Below are 13,131 nucleotides of genomic sequence, written 5' to 3' on the forward strand. Positions count from 1 at the left end.
AGCCTATGAATATACATGTCACACTGGACTCGCGGGGACTGCGGGGCTTTCTTTTTGGAAACCATGTACAGTAGTACCTTGGTTTAAGAGTAACTTGGTTTAAGGGCGTTTTGGTTTAAGAGCTCACAGTTTTTCAAAATTGTGACTTGGTTTAAGAGCATTGCTTTGGTTTAAGAGCTCCCTGTACTGGGTGGAAAGGCGAGTGGGGGGAGGGCATGGTCTGCATAGTGGGTCTACAGCCCTGTATTCTGACCCAGGAAGTCCCCCTCACTTTCCAAATCATAGCAGATCCACTTCAGGCTGGGGCTTACATCAGGGGACTTTCCTTCATGCTCCCTGCAGTCTCTGTCCGCCCTTGTGTTTCCCATCCTCTCCATTACTGTATAGTAACTTATAATATCACATATTCTGCTGTTTCTTAATGTTTGTTTTACTTGTTTTACATGATATTCAGAATAATAAATAATTATTTTTTGGGTGTGGAACCAATTGTCTGCATTTCTATGATTTCTTATGGGAAAATTTGCTTTGTTTTAAGAGTGGATTTGGATTACAAGCACGATCCCAGAACGAATTATGCTCGTAATCCAAGGCACCACTGTAGTTACACTTTTACCTGTTCTCCGTTTAGAAGAAGAAGTTCTGCGAGTTCTAGATAAACAGAGACACGTTCATTGATGCTGAGAGTGTCAGCGTTGCCTCGTGTGCCCGCTCCTCGCTTCATTTCGGGCAGGCTCATACACATCCTCAACATCTGAGAAGCTTCTGATAGTTTTCCGGTTTGTTTTAAGACTCTTGCTTTAATCAGATGATAAAACGGATGTTCTCTCATCTAAAAAACATGCAGAGAAATGAAATATTAAACATGAAATTAAACATAAATATAGTTTAAAGGGATACACTAAGTTGGCTGGCTGAGCAGGCAGTGAACACACCGACCCCAGAGATTAAAGAAAAAGTTGTTCAGCTGGGCTGGTTCCAGAAGAACGTGGTGGTGGCAGAAGCGGCATATGTCTTTTTATAGCCCGATCCATCCCCCAGCCTGAGCTCATTAAATGATTTTAAAAAATCAACCCGGAATACCCCTTTTACAGGCAAAGCACCATATATTTGAAAGAAAAAGGATATAGTAAAAGTTTATCTATCTCATCCACAGTGTCAATATACAATAATTCCAAAATGGGCGGCAGGGCTGCAAATCCGTGAAATATTTTAATGTATCATCAGCCTTTACTAAGTGTTCTGCTGTAGCTACAAAATGTCTCTGATCTGGAAAAATACCTTTTACTAATCTTCATTTACAGGAGTGCTGCTGTCTGCTTTTTGGGGATAATATAATAATAATATATGTCATAGTGGCTGTGCAGCCCAGTCCCATGATATTGATGCCCATCTGTATCGACGTTGCAGTCTTGGAAAAACTCTTTAAACAGACAACTCCTTTGAAATGGTCCTTTACTGCAGCAGCTGGCACAGTGTACATGTACCCAGCACTCCAAGTCAGCTGCATTTACTGCAACTTGACCGCACTTGCTGCAACTCAACCGCATTCACTGCATTTCAAACACATTCACTACAACTCGATCTCACTCAATGCAACTCAACAGCACTCACTACAACTCAACCGCACTCACTACAACTCAACTACACTCACTACAACTCAACCGCACTCACTACAACTCAACCGCACTCACTACAACTCAACCGCACTCACTACAACTCAACCGCACTCACTACAACTCAACCGCACTCACTACAACTCAACCGCACTCACTACAACTCAACCGCACTCACTACAACTCAACCGAACTCACTACAACTCAACCACAGTCACTGCAACTCAACCACAGTCACTGCAACTCAACTGCACTAACTACAACTCAACTACAGTCACTGCAACTCAACAGCACTTACTGCAACTCAACAGCAGTCACTGCAACTCAACAGCAGTCACTGCAACTCAACAGCACTCACTACAACTCAACTACACTCACTACAACTCAACCACACTCACTACAACTCAACCGCACTCACTACAACTCAACCGCACTCACTACAACTCAACCGCACTCACTACAACTCAACCGCACTCACTATAACTCAACCGCACTCACTACAACTCAACCGCACTCACTACAACTCAACCGCACTCACTACAACTCAACCGAACTCACTACAACTCAACCACAGTCACTGCAACTCAACCACAGTCACTGCAACTCAACTGCACTAACTACAACTCAACTACAGTCACTGCAGCTCAACAGCACTTACTGCAACTCAACAGCAGTCACTGCAACTCAACAGCAGTCACTGCAACTCAACAGCAGTCACTGCAACTCAACAGCACTCACTGCAACTCAACAGCACTCACTGCAACTCAACAGCACTCACTGCAACTCAACAGCACTCACTGCAACTCAACAGCACTCACTGCAACTCAACAGCACTCACTGCAACTTAACCGCACTCACTGCAACTCAACCGCACTCACTGCAACTCATCCGCACTCACTGCAACTCAGCCGCAATCACTGCAACTCAGCCGCAATCACTGCAACTCAACTACACTCACAACAACTCAACTGCACTCACTGCAACTCATCTGCACTCACTGCAACTCATCTGCACTCACTGCAACTCAACTGCACTCACTGCAACTCAACTGCACTCATTACAACTTAACTGCACTCACTGCAACTCAACTGCACTCACTGCAACTCAACTGCACTCACTGAAACTCAACTGCACTCACTGAAACTCAACTGCACTCACTGAAACTCAACTGCACTCACTGAAACTCAACTGCACTCACTACAACTCAACTACACTCACTACAACTCAACTACACTCACTGCAACTCAACTGCACTCAATACAACTCAACCACCCTAACTGCAACTCAACTGCACTCACTACAACTCAACTGCACTCACTACAACTCAACTGCACTCATTACAACTCAACTGCACTCACTACAACTCAACCTCACTCAATGCAACTCAACTGCACTCACTACAACTCAACCTCACTCAATGAAACTTAACTGCACTCACTACAACTCAACCATACTCAGCTTTTTTGCCTGCATGGGGTGAACTGCAGTATCAGGCATAGCTTCACTTGTATAGATATATGCAAAATAGAGCAAACAGGGTGCTCTTTTATTTGATGGCAGTAAATTTTCCATTGATAGCACCTAAGAGAGTGCAGTCTTTGCTCTATTCTGCATACCTCCATTGAAACGTAAATTCAACAAATTCAACAAAACTAAGATGAGAATCCAATCCCATTTGGGGCGACACCACCCAAATGTTCTACACTACAGTGTACTACATGCAGGGCCATATTTCCGCATACCACCCTTCTTTCTAGTCCACTCGTATGGATGTCACTGTGCACCTTCGCAGTAAAAGGGGCTAATGCCCTTAATTCTGCTGATCGGCAGAATAAGCTATCAATGTAATATTACAGAGCCATCCCTCCCACATTGTATATATGTATGTCATTATACAAGTATTATACAAGTATGTCATTGTCTCAGTACATTGACTCTACAAGTGACCTTCATTTATATCAATTCTTCCATCTGTGAAAACATCACCCATAGAACAATGACTTACAAAGAGTCAATAACATTATCCTGTCATTCTAATAAGCATTAATCATTTCACTAAGCATTTACCTTAAAGTTGTGGCTGACCCCTGTTTCTAGAGACTGTGAGCATTCAGTATATCGTCCTTGCGACAGATGTATCTGAGCCATTAGAAGGTGGGCATCAGACCAGTCAGGGTTCAAATCGATGCAACGCTGCAAGGTCCCTTGTGCGCCATCAAAGTTTCCTGCAAAGTACGAACAGAAGCTACATGATAATTCTCCTAATATACAAGAGGAGTCCACAACCTTAAGTCTTCAAGTGGTCGATATTTTTGTAGAGCTACATTTTGTAGGCCACGCATATTGTAGACCACCTTGTTACCTATATGTCAGTTGTGCAAGCACAGGAATAGTAGACAGCTCTTTAATGTAAGGGCCCAAAACATTGCCTAGATCTCAAACCTTGGACTCCTATGAGTATGTGGATTATCGTAGGTTACTGAATTCAGGCCTGACTGCATTTTCCTGCATTTAGGACTACTTTTCAACCCAGGAAAGTCTCCTCAAAAGTCAGGGGTTGTCTTATAGGGAAAAACTTCGGACTGGAGAATCTGTGGTTGACACATAAGCCACATCCCTGCCGTATGTGGTGACTTTATGAAGGGCAGAGCAAGCTGCAGGTGTCCGAGGTATGGCAAAAAGGTACAGTAGAGTGGTGCTGTGCCCAGAAAAACACCTCTTTCACCTGCCCTTGTATCTTACCAGTATTACTGTACCTCCTTCTCTGCCTCTGAGAACTCGTTGGTGCTGATGTTTTTTATAAAATTTTATTGGGTGTGCGTTGGAAGAGGGGTAGTCTTATACGGCCAGTATATCCCAAACAATATTTTAACTGGAAAAGTTGGGATAATACGATATATTACTTATAACTGTTAATTGTATATATATATATATATATATATATATATATATATATTACTTATAATTGTTTTAGTACATTTAAGAAGTGAGCCTTGAGACCTATCATGTTAATAATTTTATTTGCTGTCTGATGTATACTGTAAAATCATAGAACGCTTTGGTGTGTTGGTGTGATGACATACCTGACAAATAGATGACCTGGGACATGTAATACATTGGCTCTGGTAGACTGGGTGCTACTGTGATGACTGGTGTCAAGATAGCAGCGGCCTTTTCCAGGAGGGGTGAAGCAGACTGGCCAGGGCCTATGGGCTGAAAATGTGACAAAATATATTACAGTCAATAGGGATTATGGGAATAATAGCATAAAAAAACTGGCATAACCTATAATGGGTTTGGAGTGTGTCTACTAAGGGCGCATCTAAAACTAATCTACACTGTGATTTCTACAACCGCACATCATACGTCTGACTATGCTTGGCCATCCACTTGGGAAACTCATGGACCCTCACTTCAAGTTTCTGCAACATGTCTGAAGATGTGTTAAGGAGGGGTTCCATTTTTAGGTGGTTTATGCCCTCTGTACTACATGTTTAACAACTTGTTGCATAAGATAAGCACATTTTAAATGTACACCCCTAGGGGACAAGATTGTGTTCACCATCTGTGGTTCTATACAGAGGGAGGAACACCTGGAAAACTGGGATACAGCCTATGGCTATGGCTGTATCCCAGTTTTTCAGGCGGTCCTCCCGCAGACAGCGGGAATCATTACCAAGGGTTCGGGTTCGTACGAACCCGAACCAAACTCGGTTCGGACCATCCCTAGTATTATGGTTAGAGTAGAGTTAAGCTCAATATCACATTCTCTCCATGAAATGTACAGAGGTACAAGCTTATAAATTCAGGGCCCTTAATATATCATTATTCTGCCTTAGTATTGTTCTAAGGTGTATGTCTCTATATGAATGTATTAGGTTTATTTCTTACCTGTTTTGGACAATATGCCAGGTATTCTTTGACAACATCTACAAGAAAAGTAGGGTTGAGCTTTTCCAAATATTCCACTCCAAGGGGAAGGCCATTTATTGCTGCAAAGTGCATTTCCACAGCTTCTTTTAGAAAATCCACCACTACTCGCTCCTCTTTACCCTTCTTTGCAGCAAGAATTGCCTCCACAAAGAAAAGTTCCTGCAACAAAACCCCCCACAGCATATCAAAATGTGCAGCTATGTCCCATAAAAGACGTGATCACTGCTCAATTCACTGATATGGGAGTGATGGAGATTGCCCTCGGCTGGGGAGCAAGGCTTATGGCCCTAGAGGATACCAAGCACCAGTTTCTGTGATTTGCGCTCATTTAAATGGCTTGATCAACCAAGAGGTCAGGCCACATAATGATCACCATTTGGCCTTTAAAAGGTCTTGAGTGCCTGTATTTGAACTCACGGTGGTCCCTGAGGTTGCCCCTCCCCTCCAAACTAATACTTAGATCAATACAATTACACATATGTAGTATACCGCCACTATGGTTATGTACTAATACCAGGGTAAATCATATAATTACAAAATGGTATTCCATAAAATATAACTTCTAATAGATATTTATTAAAATTAATAATCTGGACCACACAAAAAGTGCTTCCCTCCCGAACAATTGCCAAAAGACGTGCTATGGCTACACTTTTTGTGAGGTCTGGATTATTGATTTTAGTACCTGTCTATTAAAAGCTATATTTTATGGGAACCATTCTGTGATAATCCGATCCGTACAGTACTGCAATAGAGAGAAATGTCTGTGGCAACCTTGGATTTTCCAATGGACTGTTGTACTTCACGTAGGAAGTCAAGTTGCTGTTCTGCTTCTTCCAGGTTATCTTGTAGTATCTGGCACCATATAATTCCTACCGACCAACAGAAAGAAGATGATTTAGAAAATCTTATCAGCATTAACATAATATGAAAAAGAAATTAATAAAACATTCTCTAACTGAGTTTAGAAATAAAAATAAAATGAGCATAGTTACTAAGGTAGCTCTCAAGCTCCCCCTGGTGGTGGCTACAAATGATATGAAAATTATTATATGAACATTTATAGGGAACCAATCACTTCTCTGGTGGAGTGTAAACTGGCCCCAGTACCTTGAAGCTGGCAGCTGGCTACCGGTAACTAGGATTGGGGCAGAGCCACAGTGACATGTAGTCACGCTGCCTCAATGTATGAATGTTCATTAAGAGATATAGGGAGAGCTTAAACAAGAATGAGCATAGATTTACATGAAAGGATGATAAACTATCCTGGAACTATAAATCAATCTTCTTCTGCTCTATAACAGGTTAGACAGCATTGGCAATGTGTATCACCTTTAAGGGAAACTAGAAGTATACCTGCTGATATCTCCTTAAAGTGCACGGGGCGCTGAGGATGAAGGTAAGTTTATCTATACTATAGGGAGAGATCAGCAGGTAACATACTTCTAACCCGCTAATAGTTTAACAATGCTGTCTAATTTAAGGGTAATGCAAGAACAAATGTAAAAATAAGGACCTATGAGAGCTTCCACGTGATTCCCATCTATCTTCATGGCTGTTGAATACCAGCTGGACGCCTTGGTCACATTGCCTTGATACATCAGCTGATTGCCCAGTTCTGTGGCCAGCTCTGCCTGCTCTGGAGAGACCCTGTATGTGCGCTCACAGAAGCCATAGATCTCTTGCAGGATGGACATATTTCTTCCGCACTAAAAAAAACAATTATAGGTTGGACACAAGTTTTTTTTTAACCTGAATATGAGATCACATATGCCAGCACAGAAGACTTTTACAACCTACTAATATCCTCTATTCTGCAGCATCATGGATGGTTGTATTAACAGCATAAAACACTGGTTGTGATATCTAGTGTCACTATGAAACTTGGGTTGATGGGTCATCCTGCAACTGAGCTTGCAAAAGGTTTCACATAGAAGATGGGAACCATAGTGGCATCTTGGTCTAAATGCAACCATGGACAACATATGCATAACGCCTGTATGATCTCTTATTGTTGGCGGTGATGGATATATTGTGCTTTTGAGCCCCACTGGGGAGAGAGAATGATCTGATGTTTGTACAGAGTTGTCACTACATATGTAAATAATATTAAGAAATACATGATACTAAAGAATAAAAGACTATCTGTGAGTACAGAACAACCACAACACAAAGAAGTATTCTTACCAAATTGCAAATGACAAGAAGCTTCTGGAAATGCAGCACTGGGTTCCGAGGTTCCAATGTCTCAAGGGCGCTGATCAATTCTTTCACATGATTCAGTGCCTATAAGGGGACATATATATTACAACACAGTATTTAATTTTATTTTTAAAAAAAATTGTACGTTGTTTATTGATTACTATGAAGTATATTGGGCTGCATGGGAACTTGATTATAATTGTTAAGTAGCCAGTCATTTCTACACTTGCACTTTATATTTATACAGGGGGGGGGGGGGTTGCTGGAGAGCGGGGAGGGTGCAGAACGTGTCACAGACCACCCGCCTCGCTGACACTGTCAGCCCAAAATAAGGAGCCATTTTTTCCCCGTAAATTTAGTATTATTAATCTGATTTTATTATGGACTTATATTTTATATCTTATTTGTTGTGGTAGACCCTTTTGTAGGAGCTTATGTTTACATGGTGGATCTTTGTTTTGTGTTTTTTTGGCCCATTGCAGGTTATTAAAGGAAAAACCCTCCTTAAAAGGGTTATCCAGTGAAAATTGTTTCCTTTCAAATCAACTGGTTCCAGAAAGTTATATAGATTTGTAATTTATTTCTATTTAAAAATCTCAAGTCTTCTCATACTTATCAGCTGCTGTACCTCCTGCAGGAAATCTTTTCTTTTCAGTCTGACAAAGTGCTCTCTGCTGCTATCTTTGACCAAGTGAGGAACTGTCCAGAGCAGAAGTTTTCTATAGGGATTTGCTGCTGCTCTGGACAGTTCCTGACATGAACAGAGGTGGCAGCAGAGAGCACTGTTTTAGAATCAAAACAAAACAATATTTTCTGCAGCACATATAGCAGCTTATAAGTATGGGAAGACAAGATTTTTAATCTTGGAAGGAAATTACAAATCTATATAACTTTCTGAAACCAGTTGATTTGAAAGAAAAAGTTTTTCGCTTTATACAGTGCCTGGTATCTTGCTGACGTAGTGAACTATCTATGATTTCATATACAGACACTATGATGAAGGTCATGTGATATCTGCTCCCCCCCCCCAAAAAAAAAAATCTTTTTTTTTGGGGGGGGGGGGAAGGTTCTAGGAAGAGTGATTATGAAATACACAAAAAAACACATCAATCCTTTTCATAGGAATTTAAACAGATTATCCTAAGATGATAAGCGCCATCTATGACCCCTTCTATATGGGATCTTTGTGAGGATGCTCTTACACAAGGAAGTTAGGCTTAGTTTGTTGCAGTTTTCGCATGAACTCTGAAGCCAGGTGTGTTTTTCAATGGCCACGTGATATTGCCAGAACTTTCAGCAATGTCTCACGGCCACTGAAGAGACGAGAGTGTGTGATTTTTCATGCATGTGGGAACATAGCCTTATATTATTTAGCCTTATATTATTAGTATTATAGGGTAAATGTACTTGAAGAAAGCATCAGATAGAACTAACCTTGGGTACATTGCCTTCTCTTGTGAGACAATAAATGGCCATCATCTGCAGGGCATCAATGTTATTCCTCTGTATTGTTAGGAGTCTATAACAATATATAAGAAAATACAGAATATAACCAATCTTTTATACAAACATTTACTGCAGCTACGACAACTACTATAACCAGAAAGCAGATCTTACCGCTGGGCTATTTCCAGGCTTTGATCCCAATCCTGCATAGCTAGGACATACTCCATCTTTAATGTAAGTGCGGCTTGGAATTTAGGAAAGCGGATAATGGTTTGGTTGATCACATCCAGGGCTCCAGAATAATTCTTCATCATCATCAGACATTCTGCCTACAAACAGGTCGAGATTGAGTATTTCTGACACAGCAATAACATCATACCCAACACTACATGAACTATATATTAGAACTTAAAGGGGTTATGTACCCTTAAAAAAAAAAAGGCTAAAATATTATAATATTATAAAATAACATAAAAGCCATTCACCTGACGGATATATGAGTAGAGGTTTCTCTGTTACTAGGAGGTCCGAAGAAGCGCGCATGCGCGCGAACCAGCTGTTACCTGACTTTCATTAGGTGCTTGGCGTTCTACAGCAAAGCCCAGTATGTCCTGTGCTTTTAATATACAGCACGAATAAAGAAGATCACAAATATGGGTGAGTGCCCTCTTTATTTCCTTTTCTTTGATGTTCTTTCAGTTAGTTTATGACGTTTGGGCCTCTGTAGTGCATTGTATACACTATTATCACACATTGTATACACTATTATCATTAGAGGACAGATTACAGATCAGAAAATAATACCTACCTTTCCAATAATCCCAAATAAGTCCTTATTGCCTTGAGTCCCTTCCTCAAAATATTTTAAACACTTTGCAACTGATGGTCCAGGAGCTAAATTCAGCCAACCTTTCATCACCAGGCCCTGTAAGAATGGATATATCAGCCATGTTGGAAATATACAGTATTTTTCTTAAAGGGGTTATCCGATTAAAAAATACTTGTCCCCTATTCACAGTATATGTATGAGATGCATGTATGAGATTGTAGGGGGTCCGACCTCCGGGCTCTCTGAGGATCTCTAGACCCACGGCTCTATTCACTTACTATGGAGCTGCTGAAAAGACAGCTGCCTCAAAACTACAACCCTCATCATGCCTAGATAACCAAAGTTGTGGTTTAGGCTGCCCAGACATGATGGGAATTGTAGTTTTGCAACAGCTGAAGTGCCAAAGGTTCCCTGGCCCTGGGATAAGGTCTGAACATGGCAGCCGCTCACCTCATCAGACTTATGGGACATCTTCAGCATTCGGTCTATGTACTCCTGGGCCTTATCGCTTCTTCCAAGCAGCCACAGGAGCAAGCCTGCATAGTACAATGCTTTTGGTCCTGCCGATTTGCGAGTTTCTTTCAATTTTGCCTCTAACTCAGAAACAGCATCCCGGTCTGTAGGAAATGTAAAATGCTAAGAAATTTTGAAAATACAAAAAAAATTGTATGATCACAGAATTAAAATCATTGCAGCTGATGCTAACCCACGTACTTATCTTAAAGTGTTACTGTCGTTTTTTTTTTTGCAGAAATCAATAGTACAGGTGATTTTAAGAAACTTTGTAATTAGGTTTATTAGGCAAATATTCCATTATCTGCATTCAAAAAGCCTTTCCCCAGGTCCCTCCTCTCTCTCATTCACTTGACTTGAAATCTTGACTGTTTTACATCAGTCGAGCCCTGTGTAACCTATGGAAAGGGGAGGGGGGAGGAGGGAGATTAGTCGCCAGCAGAGAACAAAGGATTACACAGTGAGACCTGTGTGAAAGACAGTATTCAGAGGTCAGAGAGGTCAGTGATGTAGCTGTAAATTAACTGTTTGTTGTCCTGTTTTGGTGCCTCATCTCCCTCCACCCCTTCCCTCTCCATAGAAAACAATAAAGACAGGGGGAAGAGCTTTAAACTGCTTTCTCATGATAAAAATGCATTTTTTGGCTAATAAACCCAATTACAAAGTTTCTTAAAATCGCCTGTACTATTGATTTCTGAAAAAAAATTAATTAAATTACAGGGACACTTTAATATTATGTTGGGGGCCTGAGATAGTTGGTGCTCTTTGACAAACATCAATGTGATCATGCAAGCAGTGTCACCAGCGCTGGAAAAACTCTGATCCCGACAGTTAACCCTTAAAGTGCTACAAAGTCTCATTACAGAGTGAATAAACCCTATATACAGTATACTGGGACTGTACACAGTGCATAGAATTATACAGCAGCATATGAGCTGCAATATGGGCCTGCAGTACAGATGTATATCACCATGGGGTCATGATTTCTTTGTGCCAGTGTGTCTTAGATTAAAAATTTAAGGTTATTATATCAATGGGTGCCATTTATCTGCTATAGACCATGTGGAAGAGGCCTGAGGCCTACGTCTCATACCAGCTATACACTATTGGATATTTTTTTATTGATAAGCGATCTCCTACCGATGACGTCACTTTTTTTGTGTGCATACATAAGTAACATGATGACACATAATGAAACTTCAGGGACGTTCCTGATGGACTCCAGCTCTCGGATTGCTTCCTGCGCTCGATCTGTTAACAACAACGCAAAATAAAATTATTACATACATTGCAATTCCTATATCGGGTGTATCTATACAAGGTACAGAGCAAAACTGTCAGGGAGTGCGTTTCTTGCACACAGAGGTCCCATTCTATGATATACTATTGGACTTTCTGTAGCAGTATAGCACTGGTGGCTGCCCCCTGTGCAGGCGTCTGTACCCCAGCTACATTCAGGTGCCTGGGGCTTTGCTGTTCTTCCCACCGGAGGGGGCCATGAGTGGAGTCTATGTGAGAGAGGGGGTCATGAGTGGAGTCTATGTAAGAGAAAGAGGGCCATAAGCAAAGTCTATGTGAGAGAGGGGGCCATAAGTGGAGTCTATGTGAGAGAGGGGGGGGGCATGAGCTGAGTCTATGTGAATGGGGGCCATGAGTGGAGTCTATGTTTGAGAGAGAGGGCCATGAGTGGAGTCTATGTGAGAGTGAGAGGGCCATGAGCAGAGTCTATGTGAGAGAGGGGGCCATGAATGGAGTCTATGTGAGAGAGAGAGGGCCATGAGTGGAGTCTATGTGAGAGAGAGAGGGCCATGAGCAGAGTCTATGTGAGAGAGGCGGCCATGAATGGAGTCTATGTGAGAGAGAGAGGGCCATGAGTGGAGTCTATGTGAGAGAGGGGGGGGGGGGCATGAGCTGAGTCTATGTGAATGGGGGCATGGGATGTAGAGGGGGACTTAGTTACGTGAGCTATAAACATGTATACCTGTAACAAATGTTGACTGTGATTTTTATATAAGTTGTCCATAAAAAATTACAAATGAGGGCTGTGAACCCTGATCAGAACCTGCAAATGGACACTACACAGAGCTCTTGCATCTTTTGCTCCCTCACATACATACAAGATAAATCATCTTTCAGAATAATTTCACATAACAAACGACCAGAACTTGTGAATTTACGAATGATTTCAGCATTCCATATTACCTTCCATCAGGATGCTATAGGCCTTGAAAAACAGAAGCACTGGGTCATTGTGATGCCTCTGCAGTCCCTCCCTCACTACATGCTGCATGTGGCGGTAGTATTTATCATTACAGTAGAAAATAATGGCCGCCTGGAAGAGAAGAAGAAAGACATCCAGAGACATTAGACTCATCTAGAAAACATATATTATATGTCAGCATCATCCGGTCAAAAAGGGAGTCTGAATACTGTCACTGCCTTATTCACTTTGGTGTATGTATACACTTGTGAGCTAACCATATAAGCTTTATGATTGTTTATGACTTTGCCAATGCATCATCAGTCAGCCCTGGAGTCCCTGTACCTATATACAGGTTAAAGTGAATGTACCACTAGTACATCACTTATTTG

General features: G+C 41.4%; 1 protein-coding gene across 2 annotated transcripts in view; it reads right to left on the minus strand.

Moving 5' to 3' along the window:
• TTC21A (tetratricopeptide repeat domain 21A) overlaps positions 1–13,131 on the minus strand; it is a 34,101-nt gene that overhangs the window by 20,280 nt on the left and 690 nt on the right. For both annotated transcript variants that reach the window (XM_069958847.1, XM_069958848.1), the window contains exons 2-14: positions 12,742–12,871; positions 11,680–11,790; positions 10,477–10,643; positions 10,006–10,122; positions 9,369–9,526; positions 9,186–9,270; positions 7,737–7,835; positions 7,066–7,258; positions 6,324–6,421; positions 5,508–5,708; positions 4,700–4,829; positions 3,684–3,841; positions 617–832 (exon numbers count right to left, since the gene is read on the minus strand). In XM_069958847.1, coding sequence (XP_069814948.1) covers positions 617–832; positions 3,684–3,841; positions 4,700–4,829; positions 5,508–5,708; positions 6,324–6,421; positions 7,066–7,258; positions 7,737–7,835; positions 9,186–9,270; positions 9,369–9,526; positions 10,006–10,122; positions 10,477–10,643; positions 11,680–11,790; positions 12,742–12,871 — 1,863 coding nt within the window. The remainder of the gene's footprint in view (positions 1–616; positions 833–3,683; positions 3,842–4,699; positions 4,830–5,507; positions 5,709–6,323; positions 6,422–7,065; positions 7,259–7,736; positions 7,836–9,185; positions 9,271–9,368; positions 9,527–10,005; positions 10,123–10,476; positions 10,644–11,679; positions 11,791–12,741; positions 12,872–13,131) is intronic.

Source organism: Dendropsophus ebraccatus, chromosome 2 (assembly GCF_027789765.1).
Source record: "Dendropsophus ebraccatus isolate aDenEbr1 chromosome 2, aDenEbr1.pat, whole genome shotgun sequence".
Lineage (NCBI taxonomy): Eukaryota > Metazoa > Chordata > Amphibia > Anura > Hylidae > Dendropsophus > Dendropsophus ebraccatus.